This window comes from Artemia franciscana, unplaced genomic scaffold (assembly GCF_032884065.1).
Source record: "Artemia franciscana unplaced genomic scaffold, ASM3288406v1 PGA_scaffold_74, whole genome shotgun sequence".
NCBI classification, from domain to species: domain Eukaryota; kingdom Metazoa; phylum Arthropoda; class Branchiopoda; order Anostraca; family Artemiidae; genus Artemia; species Artemia franciscana.
Window position 1 is genome coordinate 858,373 of NW_027062709.1, and position 22,255 is coordinate 880,627.

General features: G+C 35.1%; 1 protein-coding gene across 1 annotated transcript in view; it reads right to left on the minus strand.

Annotated features, from left to right (window-relative positions):
- Positions 1-22,255, minus strand: part of LOC136042189 (protein big brother-like) — a 76,448-nt gene that overhangs the window by 26,380 nt on the left and 27,813 nt on the right. The window contains exon 3 of the mRNA XM_065727120.1: positions 17,805-17,915. Coding sequence (XP_065583192.1) covers positions 17,805-17,915 — 111 coding nt within the window. The remainder of the gene's footprint in view (positions 1-17,804; positions 17,916-22,255) is intronic.

The window sequence follows — 22,255 nt, forward strand, 5'->3', positions numbered from 1 at the left end:
TTATAATTCTTATACTATTTCCTGGAAGTATCAATATTAAAGGTTAATATCTGGCTATAGTTGGGTGTCCAAAATCAAAACCCTTTATGTGCAAAATTCAAAACGCTAAAACTCATGTACGCTGGTTTCAACTCTTACCGTCGTCCATCTTCTACACCATCGAATCGGCCAAAAGTCCGATATCGAATTTCTTTATTCTGAATAAACTAAAAACACAGATTAAAGTCATTTTGGCATTGTCAGAATGAAGAATCGAGGTTCTCGAGGGGAATTTTGAGAATTTTGAAAATGACAATTCCAAAGAAAATAAACTCAAGATCCGATTTTTGGCAGATACCAGAGTATGGAAGATGGGCGACGTGTTGAGCCCTGGTTAATAACATATTGCTTTCTTAACGGGATATTCGGTACTTGCTGGTTATTAGAAACACACCCAAAAAGTGGAGTTAGATTAATCCCAATGAAAAATAACTAAACATTATGATCAAATAATCCTTTAGAAACAAAATTATGGAAATCTAACCTGACCTAACCCCCACCCCGACCCTTAATGCGCAAATGTATAGCCCAAATTATACAAGTCCAACGCATTCTGTCTAAGTCAAGTGCATTGCATCATCCATCACTTGTTTTTGTAGCTACGAAACTGGTTTTTTGATATGTAACCTATGCGTAATTCTTGGATATGTTTCCGAATATTCTCTTACCGAATATTCTTTTGTACAGGTGCTTTATGAGAGCACAATGGCAAACATGATAGTAAGTTACCGCGGTGTGGTGGCTAAGAGACTCTTTCAAACCCCTTTGGTGACATAGTGGATTGACCTCTGCCTGGGAACACGGGACCCGGGGTTCAATTTTGGCTGCCACAAGGTCTGGAATTGCATTAATTACCGTTTCCAAATAATCAAATATGAGAAGGTAAGTGCTGGTAAAAATCAATATGTATTAAAATTTAATGTTCCCTGTGAAACATGCGATTTTGCGACAAGTCTACAGCTGTAGCTTGCACCGAAAGAACTGAATACCTATATCCTGGGGGTACTTGTGTATTATTCGGAACACACTCACATTTTAATGAAAGGTACTTGTATATTATCCAGAATAGACTCACATTCTAATGAAATATTTTATATATAAAGGTGGTTAGGTTAGGTTAAGTTAGGTATTTGATATAATGCACACCCCCCTCTAATGTGCAAATATTTAGCCCAAACTTTTGATAAAGCTAATGAACGCAAATTGACTTTTTTCAAACATGGCCTATTGTTACACTTCCAAAAATGTTCCTTCTCGTAAGTACCAAATATTGAATAATGAACAAGTACCAAATACTTAATTAAAATGTATCTGCATCGTAGTTTGTTTCACGAAAGAACCTAACTTCACTTATTGAGTGTGTTCTGAATAATAAACAAGTACCTCCTGGAGTTCTTCAGTTTCAAATATATCATTCAACGAACTAATACCATAGTATCACTCAAACTTTTTCTTAGAGAATAGTCGGTAAAAACTGATCTTTCTAAACAAAAAATGCGGAAGTTTGTTTATTTTTGCATGTTTCTGACATATTTTTCACGTATCAGTCATAAAAAGAGTTATATAATGTAAATTTTTTAAATGTAATTCGATAGACGAAGAAACTTGGACCCCGGGCATCGAATGATGGCAAAATTGCCATCACATTGAAATATCAAAACTGCGGGAATACGGGAAAATAACTTACCTAAACTTGAACAATATAAAATCCTAGGTTTGGCATTTATATGTCTGGTATTAGATTTTGACCCCCTATTTATCAATTATCAGAAAATGTAAGTTATTATCATACTCGGGGCAGTGGAGTTCCCCCAAAATCCTAAGTTTTCCTGAATAGGCCTGGACACTTCTTATTCAAATTATCAAACAAATTAGTTTTTTATTAATGGAAACAATTCAAATTAATTGTTTCAATGACAGCATACCTTTCATTAATTGAAATAGTTTGTATCAGTGAGAAATTTCTTTACCTTTGAATTTCGCAGACATTAATTTAGGACAAATTGAATGGAAAAGAAATTAGTAGCTCATTTAAACTTCTTGTCCTGAAGAAACTTTACTGAGTACATATTTTTTCTTAATGGAATACCCTTTTATATAGGCGTTCCAAAGTGCCACTCATAAATTGCGACTTTCCCGCCTTCTGCTACTCTGCGAACATGGTTTGGGTATTTGGGCGACAATCATATCAAGAATTTTTTTAGTTGCATTGTAAATAAAAAAAGCTCATTCTTGTTTTCAATTTGTCCCCACACTCGGACAACTTGATACGGTAGACCACTTTTTGCACTTGGGTAGCCTACTCTCCCAATAGCCATAGCTCTGATATAAACGACGACCTGCACTTGCTAGCTCTAGACTCCGAAGACTAGCCAATCTCTGGAAAATCCAATGTATCCAATCCCAGTATATCCAATTCTTCAGTTTGGGACGGGGGTCAGTGGTGTGACTCTGTAAGCTTAGCCAGAGTCGACCCAGCTCTAAATGGGTACCTGGAGAAATCTGGGGAAGGTAGACAGAAAGGGTGTGTGAAAGCACAGGATGGTTGGCCCCCAACCCACCATTGCACTTCCTGGCTGAAGGGCCAAGAAACGGAGATCAGCACCGCCGGTACGGACTGTAGAGTCTAATGCCGTATCCTTTTATCCCCAAGCTCAAATCGCTTCTATTTCATATTCTATCCACCACTATAGTACTGATACAAATCATGGACACTCAAACCCGAAAACGAAAGAAAAATTCTAGAATTCGCGATGAGATACATCTGCCGCATTGCGAGAATCAAATACACTGACCGCATCGTTTGAATTTCCAGTATACTGATACCGTTCTCAAAAAAAAAAAAAAAAAAAGCACGTCAAGCGAATGGAGCGAAACCACCTCCTGAAAATTGCCCTTATAGGACCTTACCATGGCCTTCACCCACGGGCTAGGTCACGAAAACCATGAACGGAGACATTCGACTACTACTAGATAGCCCAGTTATCACACACAAAATCAGATTGGGCGATATACCAAGCCTTTGCGCATGAGTTAAGGAATCGTAGCCCCAAAACAATTTTTGGGTTTCTAAAACTTTATCAATCGATACAAGGAGGAGAGTAGTATGTGGTACATTTCAATTAATAGCTTTAAAAATATACGTGGTGGGTTTTAATTTTGGGTGGCCTATTTATTACTTGAGTTAATATTAGTTATGTTTTATTATTACTATTTGCGACAGTTGAATGCATTGTTTGCTGTTTTTCTTGAGTTTAGGTATTGACTATATGTCATGAGCAAAACTGGCGTTCGAAATGAGTAACGCAACATTAATAAAATACAATAGTCGGAAAAGAATAAGCTATCGTTAGGAGTTTAGCTATGGGTGGGGTAGGGGCGGCAATTGTATCCGGGTGAAGCCGTTTTGGGGTGCATTTAGATATATTTATAGGGATGAAAAATGACACTGCTCCTGGAAGCTGAAAAACCTACCCATGCCCTTGCTTATCGTGTGATAAAATAGGATACTCAGGGAACAGGACAAGTGTCAAGATGTCGGTGGGAGGAAGGGAGAGGCTTTGCGTCTCAAAATACTTCACCCCATGTTGAGTGTTCATAAATGTTTATATAACTAACTCAATCGGAACCTGCATATACCGGAACATATAAAAAACAGAAGTTTGATAGCAATCAATACGTCAAAAAATCTTTTTTGATCGCAAATATGTAAAACTCACCAAGTTGAAAATGTTCATCAAGCCGTTAGCATGAAAAATTGTGGGTAATCATACGAAGAAGTAAAAGAACATCCCCCAAGAAGGGGTGTAAATTTGATCCATATAAAACTATCACACATCACTATTACACACTTCAATTAAATTCAACAGGTCGGAAATCTTTTAGCGGAGGTTTCAAGGACTCGTCTACAAAAATATAAATTTCTTATTTCTCTTAAGAAGCGTGGCCACGGCTTCTTTTTTATTTCAGTAAAGCGCGATAAAATTTCGATTTTGTTAATAGGAGGGGACAACAATCCTTCAATAGGTATTCCCCCGAAAAAAATTTGTCTACCATTATTCTTTTTAGGAAACCTTCTTTCACAAAAAATTTTGAACGTAAGAGGGAGGGGGGAAAGTACTTTGGCACCCCTAAAGTGGATGGGTCTGATGCCACAAGTTTTCTTTGTTTTTGCTCCAAATGAGTGCGTGTTTCACCTTTTAACGTGTTCCGTCCCATTTTTTTTTTTCCATATCGAATTGGCTTTTCGACCAGGCACGATCACAGGGGATCTTTAGTTCTGATCGTCTTCCACAATTTTTAAGATTTTTTTTCCAGTTTCCTACATAGTTTACCTTTTGTGTGAATTTTTTTGTGGCAGATCCCTTTCAAGCTTATTCAGTGGGGACTCAGTCCCTCAAGCAATGGTTCGAGGTGACTCAGGCCATCATTAGTTTCGTGAGGTGTGAATAACTGACTGGCACAAACTATTTACCTCCTCTGTATATTGTATGGCATTGAAGAACTATATTATACAATATCATGGTCAGTTATTACAATAGGAAATTGGATTTAAAGTCATTACAAACGACAGTCGATTCCCATAGGAATTTCTCACGAGTACTGGGATAGATAAACATTAAAATAATTAGTTTCGTGAGGTGTGAATAATATGAGTAAGCAAACTGAACAAGGAAAACATTATTTTGTTCAAATGTTGCACGAAGGCTTTGTTGACATTTCAAATAGATAGTTCTAAGTCTTCTTAAGTCTAATTCTAGAATGAATTAGTTTAAAAATACCAAGTTTTTCCGAGGGAAGTACATAGCGAAGCAGAAACTTAAAACAAACAAAAAATATTAATTCATAGCCTATCTATCATATATCAATAAAGCTAGTGCAAATAAATCAACTGGTGACACTTCCCTATGTTTATAGGATGACAGAAAACTAGAGCTTTATTGAAAACGCAAAAGAATATAGGGGCCTTGGTAGGTAAAAGTAAAACATTTAAGGACACTTTTAATAGTATAAAAGTAAAGCATTTTTAGATTGTTGCTTTATTATTATTTGTTTATTTTGGCATCACTTTTGCACAATGAGCTCAGTTTAATGATTGACTGTTGTTTAGATCTGGAAAGGACGTTTCATGATTATTTTGTAGACGTTATATGGAGAAAAATAATAAAGATTTGCAGAGTTCATATTACAGTTGATATGTTCTTCATTTCGAGTAATACTAGGTGGGAGTAAAATGTTACCTGATATACCAATCCATTATTTTGTATGCTGTTTAATGACTTCAAACTTATTATTTTAAACCTCAGTTTTTAAGATAATTTTAAGTGTATACTGAAAGTTATTGATATCACATCTTCTACGAGACTATAAAAAACTCTACAGATTAGCTTCTTGTCTTGAGGCTACGTACTTACTCTTGACTTTTAAATCAATATTTTTGTTTTTATGCTTAGCTTTTGTGTTAGCTTTTATGAAACAACACTGCCTGATCTTTTTTAATTATTAAATAAAAAAAAACAAGTTTTTTAATTGAAACTAAGGAGCGACATTAAAACTTAAAACGAAGAAGAATTACTCCGTATGTGAAAGCGGCCTTTTCTCCTCAACGCCTAGCTCTATACGCTAAAGTTTGACTCTTTCTCTTAACTCTAATTTTTAAAACAGTAAAAAATTTAGCGTAAAGAGCGGGGTGTGAGGAGGAAAAACAACACTGGAAAAATCACTTTTGTGAACCAACACTGCCTGAGCTTTTTTATTTATTAAATTAAAGAAACAAGTTTTTTTTAACTGAAAGTAAGGAGCGACATTAAAACTTAAAACGAACAGAAATTACTCCGTATATGAAAGGGGCTTTTCCTCCTCGACACCTCGCTCTTTATGCTAAAGTTTTTTACTGTTTTAAGAAGTAAAGTGAAGAGAAAGAGTCAACTATTTGATTTACGAACTTCGAGGAGATATCCAAAAACCCTTTTTTCGTGAAATTTCGGGGAAATCCCGAAAAACTTGGGGATATTGGAATCTCTCATGTTGCGTAATATAATGCCTTCTGAGTTATCACAGCTAACTATTTAAATAATTAATAGTTTGCCGTGTTAACAATAAATCTTAGCTTTAATTCTTCAAAGCCTTTTGCTTACAATCCTGTTATCCAAGAGTATTTCCCTTTTTTATTAATTTTATTTTCAAGCAGCCTAGAAGAACAATGGAATAAAACTAAAAATGCACTAACGTTTCTAGGATTGCGCCCATGGACGTAGCTTATAATTTTCTATTGGAAAAACAATCTAAGATAGGATCAGCCGGCAAGACGAGGGAGGTAAAAAGGCGAAGAATATGGCATTGTATTTACAATCTTTACTAGCGGTGCTTATCTCCATTTCATGGCTCTTCAGCCAGAAATATCACTGGGGGGGTCTAGGGGCCGGTCATCCAGTTCTTTCACATGCTCTTCCTGTTTACCTTCCCTATATTTCTCTAGGTCCCTATTCAGAGCTAGGTCAACTCTAGCTGATATTATAGAGTCAAGCGAATGACTCCCATTCAAACCAAATAACCAGCAAGGACAGGACTTGAACCCCTGTCCTCAACGAGAAAGTGTCTCAAGTCTGGTATGCCAATCACATGGCTAGGGAGGGTAAATTTAAACTCGTCTATGGCAATATTCTTGGAGTGAAGAAGTTTTCCGTGAGACGCTGTCTCCCTCTACCCTAAAGCTATGCCCAGTGCTGGATCTAACTTGGGAATCCAAAACTTCAGAAAAGCAGATGAGCTATTAAACTTCATCAATGACACAAATAGACGCCTCAAGATAGATCCATCAGAGGAGGCGTTATTCGACACGCCAATTTTGTATATAAACTACCAGAACTATATGGGCTTCAATGGTGGTTGTAAACTTGAATTTAAAATAGAATGGTCATAAACCTGATGCCTTTTATGACAACGGCACAGCATATTTTAGGCATATGGTTTCTCCAATGACTTTATTGTAGGCAAATTGATTTGGTCTTCATGCATACCGGCCACGATAAGAAGACACCAAGGACGTAGTTGTATACCTGGGAGAAGTTAATCTTTATGTTTCTAATTCTGCTACGTTACGTCTTATTCTTTTTGTGAGGTGATGTTTATGTTACCGCGGGTCATCATGTTACGTGTATTATCTTATTGACGTTTTTATAATCAGTTATCAATGCAGCATAGGCAGTATTTTGAATTTGGGTTTTTACTGTTTGCTGTTACGTAGTTCATCCAGAGACGTCTACCAATTAGATTATAAAGAAATTTTTGTCTGAGTAAAAACCTAACAGAAATACATATAAACAAATTTTTTACGCTTTTTTTGTGATTCATTTTTATTGCACTAAAAGCACTAGGGCCATGGCAACACAAAGGAAAAATAAAATGCTACTAGTACTACTGCTAAAAACTCACCGCAGCACCAAACCGCCTGAGGCCAACACAGCTGCGCACGCTCCTCCTCTATCCCAATCTATTCAAAGCCTCCCTCTTTACAGCCTCCCAGCAAGTTCCGACTTCCTTTAAACCTTTCTTTATGAGATCCTCCCACCCCAGACGAGGACGACCTGCTTTCTGTTTAACCCTAGACTGTTGGCCGAAAAGGACAATCTTCGACAATCTGTCATCCTTCATCCAAAGAGCATGCAATTGCCATCTCAACCTTCCTCTCGTTATAGCCCAAGAAAGCGGAATTGAACCCCTTTTTTCGTATAACCTACTATTTGAAATACGGTCAGTCGGCACATAAACAACAAGAAATACAAATCACAAAATCTACTCCTGTGCTCCATGTGAGGTGGTGTTTATGTTAGTGCAGGCCATCATTTCACGTGTATTATCTTATTGGCATTTTTATGACCATTTATCAGCGCAGCATCGGCAGTATTTTGGGGCAGAGTGGTCATATGGGGTTTATTTGCGCCATTTTGGCACTTTTTATGGCGGTTGCGAATTCAATTTTTCAAATCGGCGCATTTTTTGGGGGAAATCGTTCACTCGGTGCATTTTCACTAAAAAAAATAGGGCTTTCGGCACATTTGCACTTTTTTGGCGGCGCAACTTTAAACCAAATCTGTAGTAACACTGTTTTGGGGTTTTTAGTTGTTTCTGCTAAGTAGCTTCTCGAGAGACCTCTACCAAATAGAATGCAATATTGTTAATGTACAAATTGTAGCTTCTTAAACCTCCGTAAGCTCCCCAAGTCTTAAACTTACAGTGGTATATATCACCGGTGAGTCCAGGGGGCGCTAGGCCTTGGGCCCCCAAGATTTTCCTGACGCCCTCTTTCCCCTTTTTTTACTCTTTTTTAGAATAGATTTGATAATTTGGTCAATTATTGGAACCTTTGTCAAATTGGGCCACCCCAAGAATTTGCTCATTGGCGCCCTTGTCACATTGCCCTCTCCCTCAAGATTTTGCTCTAGATCTACCCCTGGTATATATTTCTTGAATTTTAACTATTAAGTCAAAGCATTTCTATTAAAAGTCAAAATATGCAGCGGTTGCTGGTAAATTTCTCTTTTGAGAGTAATTTCAGGAGAATCTAAGATCAAACAGCATCGATTATTTTCAAATTTTTCTTTTTTTACATATCGAGTGTAAAGATAACTTAAATCAAAAAGCAAGTTTTAAGAAAATACAGACCTTCAAGACAGGGCCATTCAAAGGGAGGGGGAAAGTAAGCTAGCACGGTCACCATGGTGGAGGGGGGCAGTGGTCAAGATTTTGTTGCAATTCTAAGTCATTTACTAGTTCGATACTGTGTTTTATTTTGGTTGGGGGAGGTTACCAAGACTAAATTTGCCCCAGGGCAAACCTATCGTAGGAACTGCACTGTCTCAAGATCATAAAACACTTTTCAAGGAAACATGACATTACGGAACGAACATCTTAAAAAAAAATCATAAATTTAATAAAGATTGATATCATGGGTATTAGTTTGGTGCTTAGCGAAATGGATGCCGTGTTGTGACAAAATAGCCCCTGCTAGGAATGCAAAATTTCTAAGCCTGGCCATCTAGAGGGGGCCCCAATATAAAAGTACCAGTCCTCATTAGACACTTTTTTTAAAAGGTCAAATACGCGCAAACCAATCCACTTAAAATACATCATCTTAGGAAATTTCTTAATGACTCATGACTTCTATTACAGAAAAACGTTGACTCCTCTGCAATCAGGGCCGCATCCAGGAATTTTGTACGATGGGGTGTTTTTTTCGGAGGTATAAAAACTAAAAAAGCGCGTCAAAAGTTTGTTTATATGCATTTTCTTTGTTACGCTTTTAGGAGTCGGAAAGATTTTTTTGGTGGAGGAGGGGTTAAAACCCCTATCCTCCCCCCTGTACAGCCTTTTTTTGCCATAACGAAATTGTGCCCAATGGCACCAACTACACCTACAAATTTTTAAGGGTAAGGGAGTTAAGATTTTCCAGTGGAGGTACTGGTACCCCTTTTTTCCAGATATGTCACATAATTTAGAATGCCTACACTATGAAGATTTTTAACAGTATGCTACAGACAGTGGTCACCTATGGATCTGTAATGAGTAAATCCTACCCAAGGTCGTACCCAGTATTTTTGTTCGGGGAGGGGGGTTATATTTCTTCGGATATTTCACAAAAAAAGCGCATCAAAAATTTGTTTATACGCTTTTTTGTCATATTTAACGAGTTGGAAAAAAATCCGAGGCTAGGCTTACCCCCCCCCCTCTAGATACAACCTTGATCATACCATAAGAAATAAAGTCAAAATTTCCACAAATAGCCAGGATTGTACATAGGGACGTAAACTAAAATTTACATAGAATAGGGCGAGAAATTTCGGGGGTAGGTATTTTTTAAATAGAAATTTGGCAGAGAAGACACTAATTAGTTTACAAGGACCCATATATCTTCAAATTCATAAAAAAATATACGTGTTTGACTTAAGAGGTAAAATATGTATTATTTTCATCCAGAGTTCTGGGACCATGCATGCAAATGTTCATACTGGAAAACGATCTTTTAGAAACTATGGAAAGCTTGTCACTTTTGTGGTTTCGGTATTAAATTACAGGGAGATAAGAGAGTCGCATGAATCCTTATCAAAGTAATTCCCAGACTTTTGACTTCCTCCATAGCAAGCAGCTCATCCGATATGCTCAATTGCTTCTCATTGAATAATGAAATTTTCATGGATGTAATTTGAAGCACACAGGGGAAACTTGAAATAATTTTAAATTAGGAGTAAATCAACCAGAATAATTTTATTACCTTAACTATAAGCATGGTTAAAACAGTGGAACAGTTTGGATTATTTATTTGTGTCGCAGGAGTTCGTTTGGAAATTTAAATTCAGTCCCAAACTAACCTTCATCATTGACATTTTCAATTTATTCATTGGGCTATAGCAAAATTTTAAACTTATTTCGGTGAAGTACACAAAAAGTAAACCATTTCTTGAATTCACCAAAGTAAACTTGAGCAATTGACAAGGCAATTAAGTTTTGACGACATTGAATTGAAAACAAGAAAACACAAATTAACGAAAAGTTGAAAACCAGCTTATTGCAAACTGAATTTAAATGTTAGAGAAAACTAAGAAATTTTGAAGGAAAAAAACCTGTCCAAGTCTAGTTTTATGGTTATTAAATTTAAAAAAAACAAGTTTTTTTTAACTGCAAGTAAGGAGCGATATTAAAACTTAAAACGAACAGAAATTATTCCGTATATGAAAGGGGTTGTCCCCTCCTCAACGCCTGGCTCTTTACGCTACAATTTGATTCTTTCTCATAACTCTACTTTTAAAACAATAGGAAAAAATTAGCGTAAAGAGCGAGGCGTTGAGGAGGGGATTACCCATTTCATATACGGAATAATTTCTGTTCATTTTAAGTTTTAATGTTGCTCCTTATTTGCAGTTAAAAAATACTTTTTTTTTAAGTTAATTTCTAAACGGTTTTGATTTAATGCATGTTTCGATTTTGGCTCACCGCACATAAATAATTAAAACGAAATTTGCATATTAATTTGTTTTCAGCTAAATGACTTTCTCATAATTTTGATCGGATAATTTTGATAAAAAAGGGACGGGGGAGGAGGCCTAGTTGCCCTCCAATTTTTGATTACTTAAAAAGACAACTAGAACTTTTTAATTTTTTACGAACATTTTTATTAGTAATATATATACGTAACTTACGAATTTACTTACGTAACGAACTCCTATATTTATATACTTTTGTTAGGAATTGGAGGGGGTACGCCCCCTCGTCAATACCTTGCTCATAAAAATAAAGCTTGAATTTTGTCCCAATTCTTTAAGAATGACCCCTGAATCACAAAGGCCGTAAAATAAATAATTGAAATCACTAAAAATACTTTAGCGTAAAGAGCGACGTACTGTGGAGGAGACGAAGCCACTTATTTACGTAATAATTTCTATTCTTTTTAGGTTTAAATGCTGCTCCTTACTTCCAGTTGAATTTTTTTTTATTTGTTTTCTCATTGTTTCTTTTTTTTAAATAATGCTAGAAAATCCTGCAGCCCCTTCAGGGAAATCCTCTTTCCTCATGATAAGTTCCTCCATGGAAAGTTACTCCCTCGTAACCCCATCCCCCGACCCACCTCCCCCCTAAACATGAAAAATTTCTGCTGAAAATGTCTGTACACTTCCCAATAACCCTTACTATATGTAAACAATGGTCAAAGTTTGTAACTTTCAGCCCCTCTCCTGGGGACTGTGGGGGTTTAAGTCGTCCCAAAAGACATAAATTAGGTTTTTCGACTATGCTGAATAAAATGGCTATCTCAGAATTTTGATCCGGTGACTTTGGGAAATATGAGCATGGGAGGGGGCCTAGGTGCCATCCAATTTTTTTGGTAACTTAAAAAGGGCACTAGAACTTTTAATTTCCATTTGAACTAACCCTCTCACGACATTGTAGGACCACTGGGTCGATAAAATCACCCCTGGGAAAAAAACGAATAAAAACGCATCCGTGATCTGTCTTCTGGCAAAAAATACAAAATTCCACAAATTCCACATTTTTGTAGATAGGAGCTTGAAACTTCTAAAGTAGGGTTCTCTGATACGCTGAATTTGATTGTGTGATTTTTGTTAAGATTCAATGACTTTTAGGGGGTACTTCCCAGGCTCGTAACTTTTGATGAGTGAGATTAAACTTGATAAAACTTATATATTTAAAATCAGCATAAAAATACCATTCTTTTGATGCAATTATTGGTTAGAGTTTTGGTTACTATTTAGCCAGATCGCTCCTTACTACAGTTCGTTACCACGAACTGTTTGATAGTAAAATTTCAAACTTATTTTGGTGAAGTACGTAAAAAGAAAACCACTTCTTGAATTCACCAAAGGAAACTTGAGCAATTGACAAGGTAATTGAGATTTAACTACATTGAATTGAAAACAAAAATTTGAAAATTAGCTTATTGCAAACTGAATTTAAATGTTAGAGAAAATAAGAAATTTTTAAGGAAAAAAACCTCTCCAAGTATATTCATTGCTACAGTAAAATTTCAACCTTATTTCGGTGAAGTACGTAAAAAAAACCACTTCTTGAATTCATCAAAGTAAAACTGAATTTACTTTGATGAATTGCAAACTGAATTTAAATGTTAGAGAAAATAAGAAATTTTTAAGGAAAAAAACCTCTCCAAGTATATTCATTGCTACAGTAAAATTTCAACCTTATTTCGGTGAAGTACGTAAAAAAAAACACTTCTTGAATTCATCAAAGTAAAACTAAGCAATTGACAGGGCAATTAAGCTTTGACGGCATAGAATTGAAAAAAAATAACTCAAACTAACAAAAATTCGAAAATCAGCTTATTGCAAACTGAATTTAAATGTTAGGGAGAAAATTAAGAAATTTTTAGGAAAAAAAAACCTGTCAAAATGTAGTTTCATGACTATAGCAAAATTTCAGCCTTATTTCGGTGAAGTACGTAAAAAAAAACCACTTCTTGAATTCATCAAAGTAAAACTGAATTTACTTTGATGAATTGCAAACTGAATTTAAATGTTAGAGAAAATAAGAAATTTTTAAGGAAAAAAACCTCTCCAAGTATATTCATTGCTACAGTAAAATTTCAACCTTATTTCGGTGAAGTACGTAAAAAAAACCACTTCTTGAATTCATCAAAGTAAAACTAAGCAATTGACAGGGCAATTAAGCTTTGACGGCATAGAATTGAAAAAAAATAACTCAAATTGACAAAAATTCGAAAATCAGCTTATTGCAAACTGAATTTAAATGTTAGGGAGAAAATTAAGAAATTTTTAGGAAAAAAAACCTGTCAAAATGTAGTTTCATGACTATAGCAAAATTTCAAACTTATTTCGGTGAAGTACGTAAAAAATAAACCACTTCTTGAATTCACCAAAGTAAAACTTAAGCAATTGACAAGGCAATTAAGCTTTGACAGCATAGAATTGAAAACAAGAAAACGCAAATTAACGAACATTCGAAAATCAGCTAATAGCAAACTGAATTTAAATGTTAGAGAGAAAACTAAGAAATTTTTAGGAAAAAAATCTGTCCAAATTTAGCTTCATGGCTATAGTAACATTTCACACTTATTTCGGTTAAGTATGTAAAAAATAAACCACTTCTTGAACTCACCAAAGTAAAACTTAAGCAATTGACAAGGCAATTAAGCTTTGACGGCATAGAATTGAAAACAAGAAAACGCAAATTAACGAACATTCGAAAATCAGCTAATAGCAAACTGAATTTAAATGTTAGAGAGAAAACTAAGAAATTTTTAGGAAAAAAAATCTGTCCAAATTTAGCTTCATGGCTATAGTAAAATTTCAAACTTATTTCGATGACGTACGTAAAAAAATAAACCACTACTAGAATTCACCAAAGTAAAACTTAAAGCAATTGACAAGGCAATTAAGCTTTGACGGCATAGACTTGAAAACAAGAAAACACAAGAAATTATCTATATATAAGGAAAATCTGAAAAATAGACCGTTTATTTCCAAGAGGCGCCGGTCATACCCAATTTCGGTGTCCCAATCGCTGTAAGCGACAATTAGAAACATGCAAAACAACGATTCATCTAGTCTAGTGCTTATGTAGCTGCAAACTTGAGTCGGATTTTTATTTTCCGTTCTGAATTATCCTTCATTAAGGTAGTTCGACTTTTCGGAAGAGGTAATTCATGAAATCATACTGTGACACAAACAAATGCTGTTTTTTTATACTTTGTGATTCTCAACAATCATTTCTTTGTTTAAAGGTTGTCCGTTAAATAATTGGCTTGAGATCATAGTAAAGGCTATTTATTATGATTTAAAAGCTGATATCAGTGAAATAATTTTTATTTTAAATAGCACTGAGTATGATTGAAAATTAAATAGAGCGCAACCATTCAATACCCCTAGTTGATTTTTTATCTTTGCAGCTTTTGAAAACTTTGGGATATTTTTCTCTAAGAAATGCCTTTTTAGTATTTTCACCCAAAAAATGAAGAAAAAAGAAATTTGCCCCACTCCCTGAATTTTAATGAATTACTTGGTAGGTGGGAACTGGGTTGTCCGAAACTCCTTCAAAAATTAACATTCATAGATGCACAAAAACTAACCGGGCGAAAGGGGGAGGGCTTATTTCTTAAGCCCTGAGAAAAATTATCTAGTGAAAAAAATTACCATCTGAAACTGATTCACGAATGGTAATTATTATTTCGGTTCGCCTTAAAAATGAAAGTTTTTCGCGAAAAGAAATTTGTGGTGATTTAAAAAAAAGCCTAAAACCCCTTTAAAATGGTGTTTGATAAAAATAAAAGTTGTACATTTGGGATCAGCATGGTTGAAAACCTTGAAAAGGGAAATACAGTCCCCCTCCTTGAACAACAAGGAAATCATTTTTTTTTGCATGGGTAGAACTGATCTGTTTCCCTTTTTTTTTAGTTTTTTTCGTTTTTTCTCACCAGGGCGTTTTTTCTCACCAGGGAATGACCAGAACATCATACAAATATGTTCAATGTCTCATTTGAACGGAAATTAAATTTGTTGGTGCCTTTTTTAAGTGACTGGAAAGGTCGGAGGGCAACTAGCCCCCCTCCCTAAAGCCCCCTGCCCCAAATTCACCCTTAAAAACTTCAAGATGGCCATTTTGTTTAACATAGTTCAAAGGTACAATAAATATGGTTTGATGATAAATGATCCTCCATAGTCCCTGGGGAAGGGATGTACGTAGTATCGGGCGTGTCGGTAGTGAGCCACTGCCCATAGCAACCAAAAGTTAAAAAACACATTTTGAAAAAAAAAACCTGCCATCTGACACTGACTCAGGAATGGTAACTATTATTTCAGTTCGTCTTAAAAGTAAAAGTTCATTGCGAAAAGAAATTCATGGTGATTTCGAAAAAAATTCTGAAACCCCTCAAAAATGGAGCCAGATCAAAATGAAAAGTGTACTATTGGAATCACCATGGTTGAAAACCTTTTACAGGGAAATTACAATCCCCCTCCTTGAACAACAAGGAAAATCACTGTTTTGTATCGATAGCACTGATCTCTCTCCCCTTTTTTTCGTTTTTTTTTTTTTTTTTTTTTAACAGGTCTAGCGGGCTACCAGAACATCATAGAGAGATGCTTAATGCCTCATTCAAAAGCTGTTTCTCATATCTACGTGCTTTTTGTAAATTCCGCCATCTACAAGTGCCATATGGCACTAAAGTGGCACTTTTTGTGCGATAGAAGTTTTTTATGCATTTTCAGAGTGAAATTTGGACGAAATAAAATTGACCATTTCTGTCGTGAAGCTGCATAAAAGCTATAATATCTTATCAAAGATTTATATCTACTTTTATAAATAGTTTGAGTATTTGCAAGCTCTTAACATGCAAACTCCTAAATTTTGTATTTAAAGAATTCTTCCTTGTTTTCCCTCTTGTAAAGGAATCCTTAGTCTACTACTGTAACTAACGGTGCTCAGACAAAGTGTAAGGAGTGACGCCCCATTGCGACGGGAAAGTGTAACATAATGGAATTATCCGATGTTTCGTTTTCCTTAAAAAAGTAATAACCACGTGTTATGGCTGTATTTCCTTGAAGAAAAACATAAAAACTAAATGCAATAAAGCTAAAAGCAATAAAACTAAATATAATAATATAAAAAACTAAAAATATTAAAAACTAAATATAAAACTAAAAAACTAAAAATAATGCAATAAAACTAAAAGCAATAAAAATATAAAAACTAAAGCTAACTAATTGATGAATGAATGAAGACAATGAATGAATGAATGAATGAATGAAGACACATATGAGAAGACAATTCCATCATGGCTAACACTGCTGTGAGATTACCTATAGCTGCATTTATGTTTTCAGTGCCTAAACATGTATTGTTTTGTTAAGTATGGATAATAAACATTTTGTTGTGAACTGAAAGTTTTTCGTAACTGTCAAGGTAATCTGCAGTATTCTGTAGAGGTATTCTCAACTGAAAGTATAGTGACATTAAAACTTAATACGAACATAATTTTTTTCGTGTAAATAAAAGGTCATGGCAGTGCTGTTTCTACATTAAATAAAAAAACAGCGGGTATCATATTGCTTGTTTGAAGTACGTCTTGCCCCCCCCACCACAATTTCGTGAATGGCCGCTACTGAAGTCTTTTATGGCTAATAAACAAATTAGGTTTTCTGATTGTTTATCCCTAACGAGAGAAAGTAGGCCTACATTTATTTTTGCCTAATCGCTACTATGTTAAATATGGGTTGTTTGAATTTGACGCAATCAATGATTTTCCTTGTTAAACGTTTTGATAGATAAGAACAGGAACGTGCACAAGGGAAGACCTCGGGGCCTTATCTACCTGAAATGTAATTTTTCTGAATATTTGGGCACTTCTTATTCAAATTATTAAATGACATTTGTCTGTTAATTATTACCCCCCCCCCCCCAAGAAAAGGCACACTTGCCTGTATGAGAATTAATGACATCGAAACTGGTTCTTAGCCTTCAGTTCAAAATGTTTTTTGAAAGAGACATTAGTCTATTCAGTTTTCCCACAGCAAAAAGAAAAACTTCTGTCTATACTTCCGTGGTAAAAATGTGCTGTAATTCCATTGGTTTGTTTTTGTGACGTATTTGTGATATATTTAGTGATAGATCATGCCAAACTGAAAAAGAGAGATTACTGTCTTACACTTCCCTGTTAAATTGTGTGCTTTAATAAAATTGACTATTTTTTATGACTTATTTTATGACGTATCATACCAAAAAGAAAAGTTACTGTAATATACCCCAGTGTTAAAAAGTGCGCTTTAATTCCATTGGTCTATTTTGTGAACCATATTCCTTAAGCGAATATTAGAAAGGGTTTCAAATATCGCGTTTTTTTACCGTTGTTTTATAATCTCGTTGCTGCTATTACGAACATAATAGTTCGTAATAAGGGTGCATCCATCTTACTTTTGGGTACTCCACGAGATTGTGGTAGAAAATGTTAGGATACATGGCTCAAAATAGAAGTTTTGCATTTCCAGCACTCTTCAATATCAGGGCAGTATCAGTCCTTCTCATTCTAACCAGACTTGCTCTAGCCTTACCTTATATGTTCTCAATTTTACAAAATTTGATTAAATAAAAAGCAATCACCAAAATTATAATGAGAAAACGGGTAAAGAGGAGGGGAGAATGAATGGAAGAGAAAAGAAAGGAGAAGAGAGATAGAAGGGAGGGCACTTGAGGAAGCCAAAGCGTTGCACATCAATGATAGCTATTACCTTTCCTGGTTCTTTGCTGAAATCACAGGTATCTAAATTTTCACTGGATGAGTAGCCAATACTTAGAGGTGAAAAGACAAGTTGAAAATTTGTGCCAGTCGCAACTACGGCCTAGAAATAAATAAATAAATATTTTGATAATTAAAATTCAATCACGATAAGCAGTTTGTCTTTTTACATTACTTTGGTAAGTCAATCAATATCTATGAGAAATAGCTTTTTAATAGGTAGGTCAAAGCTTTTTATATAGGTAAGTATAGCTTTTTTTATAGGTATGTTTTTTAGGTGAGTCTTTTTTGTAATTGTCATTAAAAATCAGAGCACTGTTTAATTAGGACATCTGCAAAGGACTATTAGACTCCCTGACGCAACCTGGAGCCAAGAAAAAAAAAATATAAAAAACCCAGATATGAGATACTAACTTAGTTATTGGCCAGCTCATAAATTATTATGTCTGAGATTTTTAATTACAGGACAAATTACCATTTGAACATGCCACGAAGAACCTATAACTAAGATACTTAAGATTTGACGATGTTGAAGATAAGGTTAAAAATATTGTTTATAGTCGAATTGGAGAAGAAAGACCCGCTATGTACCCTCCAACACCGGATAAAACGAAACTTCCTTAGACCAATGTGACTTACCATGCACCATGCACCATTTACCATGCACAGACGATTAGTTTTACACGGTGTTGTATTTCCATATTTACACTACTATCGATGCTATTACTGACAACTTATCACAGCTGTCCACTCCCTCCTTTACTCCACTCCCTACCCCAAGAAGACTGTACTCCCTTTTAATCCATTTTTGTTACCTCTTCTCAGTCCATTCGAGGAGGTATTGGGTTTCGTTAAGGCTTAACGAGGGTTTAGCTTGGCAAGACTGCCAAGAAACATGATTTTTGGTAACTTATTGTTCTCAAATGTAAAACGATGTCATCCAACGTCATCAAAGACGTCCTTGGTTTCGTTCGACCCTGGAAGGATTACCAAGAAACATGGTTTTTGGCAGCCTTTCATTCTTCAACTGTAAAACGTCGTCCCTTAACGTTATTGAAGACGTCCTGGTTTTCGTTTGGCCCTAGCAGGATTGACAAGGAACATACTTTTTTATCAACCTATGGTTCTTTAACTATGAAATGATGTTGTACAACGTGGTCGAGGACGTCCTTGTTTCCACTCGGCCGCGGTAGGACTACCAAGGAAACTTCATCTATAATCGTTCTTCATTTGTAAAACGTAAACTAACCCCCTGAATCTTTCTTGCGTTATAGCCATAGACAGTGGAATTGAAACAATATTTTTGTGCAGTTAATTATTCGAAATGAGGTTAATCAATTGGTAACCTAAAACTATCCTTTGGCATTCATTGCCGTGGCCTCTAGTGCATTAACCTTAGTCCGAACACTCAATTTCTTAAATTTTCCGAAGCTTTTTGAAGCTTGATAAACTTTCAAAACAGAGCACACTTTCTTGAGATTTGTTTTCAGATAAGAATGTAAAGAAATGGCAAGTAATACCTTTAGACACGTATGCCTATAAGGGGACTTAGGTAAGCCCCCCTCACACCCGACAATCCTTACTTTTTAGGATTCCTCTCAAGCTAAAATCACGCTTATGTTTTTGCATATTTGGCGACTCAGCCCGGAAAATCCAACCCTGACAAAAAATTATTTTAATTAACCTCGATGGTTCCCCCACAGATTCCTGCGTGCATTCCCACCTCTTCTGGTAACGGCACATGCTGACTATATTATAAACATTCAAACAAAAATTCTTGGTAGGTGGTTTGATCGTCATATTCTGTTCATTCATTTGTTATAATAGCAGCGCTTAATATTGAAGACTACCAGTTGACTATCACGGTTGTATATGTCTCATTGTGGTATGCATTGTCCTTCAAGTTCATTCTGTCACTCTTGGCCTATGCAATCGTAAATTTTCCCTCATTTCATAAATCATCCTAATGAATCGTACAGTAGTGAGACATGTTAGCAAAATTAGATACGAGCATTGATAGCCCCCCGGAATACTGAAATCTTTATAAAAAAAAATATCAAGGTGTATACGTCACAAACATATTTGTCATTTGGAGCATATTAGAATATCTCAAATGCCTGTGACATGTTTTCATGGCTGCATCAGCTTCTGTAGACTATTAAAAAGATCACCATGGTCCGTAATAGCCGAAATTAAAACAGGTTTTTCAACAAACTTTCTATTAGCAAATATTTAGGTTACATTGTTTTGTAAAGATTAATTTTCATTTAGCTTCAACAGAACAGTCATTTATAATTTTGAGAAGAAATTGATGAGAATTTCAAAGAGCTTGAAATTCATCAAACATGCAGTCAAATAAAATTAAAAAGTGCTCATTTGAATTTGGCTTAAAACCATATTTTCATATGCGTAGCACTGATTGATCTTCTTTTTTTTCGATGGTGATTGTACTTAACCAGCGGTCGCAAAATATCAGGAGAAGGTTCAATTAAACTTAAATAAAAATATCGCGCCAAATTAATTGAAAAAAAAATTATGTAAAAATTTCCTAAGCTTAATTTTCAATTGAAAAAACATCCTGGAGAGCTTTTTATTTCTACTGTGTAAAAATCCTAGACTGTTTTCTGTTCTCAGTAAAGCACTATTTTTCAACTGAAAAAAAATCCCGGAGAGCTTTTTATTTCTACTGTGTAAAAATCCTATACTGTTTTCTGTTCTCAGTAAAGCACTATTTTTCAACTGAAAAAACATCCCGGAGAGCTTTTTATTTCTACTGTGTAAAAATCATGGACTGTTTTCTGTTCTCAGTAAAGCACTATTTTCAACTGAAAAAACATCCCGGAGAGCTATTTATTTCTACTGTGTAAAAATCCTAGACTGTTTTCTGTTCTCAGTAAAGCACTATTTTTCAACTGAAAAAACATCCCGGAGAGCTTCTTATTTCTACTGTGGAAAAATCATGGAATTTTCTGTTCTCAGTAAAGCACTAGTTTTCAACTGAAAAAACATCCTGGAGAGCTTTTTATTTCTACTGTGTAAAAATCATGGACTGTTTTCTGTTCTCAGTAAAGCACTATTTTCAACTGAAAAAACATCCCGGAGAGCTATTTATTTCTACTGTGTAAAAATCCTAGACTGTTTTCTGTTCTCAGTAAAGCACTATTTTTCAACTGAAAAAACATCCCGGAGAGCTTCTTATTTCTACTGTGGAAAAATCATGGAATTTTCTGTTCTCAGTAAAGCACTAGTTTTCAACTTAAAAAACATCCTGGAGAGCTTTTTATTTCTACTGTGTAAAAATCATGGACTGTTTTCTGTTCTCAGTAAAGCACTATTTTCAACTGAAAAAACATCCCGGAGAGCTATTTATTTCTACTGTGTAAAAATCCTAGACTGTTTTCTGTTCTCAGTAAAGCACTATTTTCAACTGAAAAAACATCCCGGAGAGCTATTTATTTCTACTGTGTAAAAATCCTAGACTGTTTTCTGTTCTCAGTAAAGCACTATTTTCAACTGAAAAAACATCCCGGAGAGCTATTTATTTCTACTGTGTAAAAATCCTATACTGTTTTCTGTTCTCAGTAAAGCACTATTTTTCAACTGAAAAAACATCCCGGAGAGCTTCTTATTTCTACTGTGGAAAAATCATGGAATTTTCTGTTCTCAGTAAAGCACTAGTTTTCAACTTAAAAAACATCCTGGAGAGCTTTTTATTTCTACTGTGTAAAAATCATGGACTGTTTTCTGTTCTCAGTAAAGCACTATTTTCAACTGAAAAAACATCCCGGAGAGCTATTTATTTCTACTGTGTAAAAATCCTAGACTGTTTTCTGTTCTCAGTAAAGCACTATTTTTCAACTGAAAAAACATCCCGGAGAGCTTTTTATTTCTACTGTGGAAAAATCATGGAATTTTCTGTTCTCAGTAAAGCACTAGTTTTCAACTTAAAAAACATCCTGGAGAGCTTTTTATTTCTACTGTGTAAAAATCATGGACTGTTTTCTGTTCTCAGTAAAGCACTATTTTCAACTGAAAAAACATCCCGGAGAGCTATTTATTTCTACTGTGTAAAAATCCTAGACTGTTTTCTGTTCTCAGTAAAGCACTATTTTTCAACTGAAAAAACATCCCGGAGAGCTTCTTATTTCTACTGTGGAAAAATCATGGAATTTTCTGTTCTCAGTAAAGCACTAGTTTTCAACTTAAAAAACATCCTGGAGAGCTTTTTATTTCTACTGTGTAAAAATCATGGACTGTTTTCTGTTCTCAGTAAAGCACTATTTTCAACTGAAAAAACATCCCGGAGAGCTATTTATTTCTACTGTGTAAAAATCCTAGACTGTTTTCTGTTCTCAGTAAAGCACTATTTTCAACTGAAAAAACATCCCGGAGAGCTATTTATTTCTACTGTGTAAAAATCCTAGACTGTTTTCTGTTCTCAGT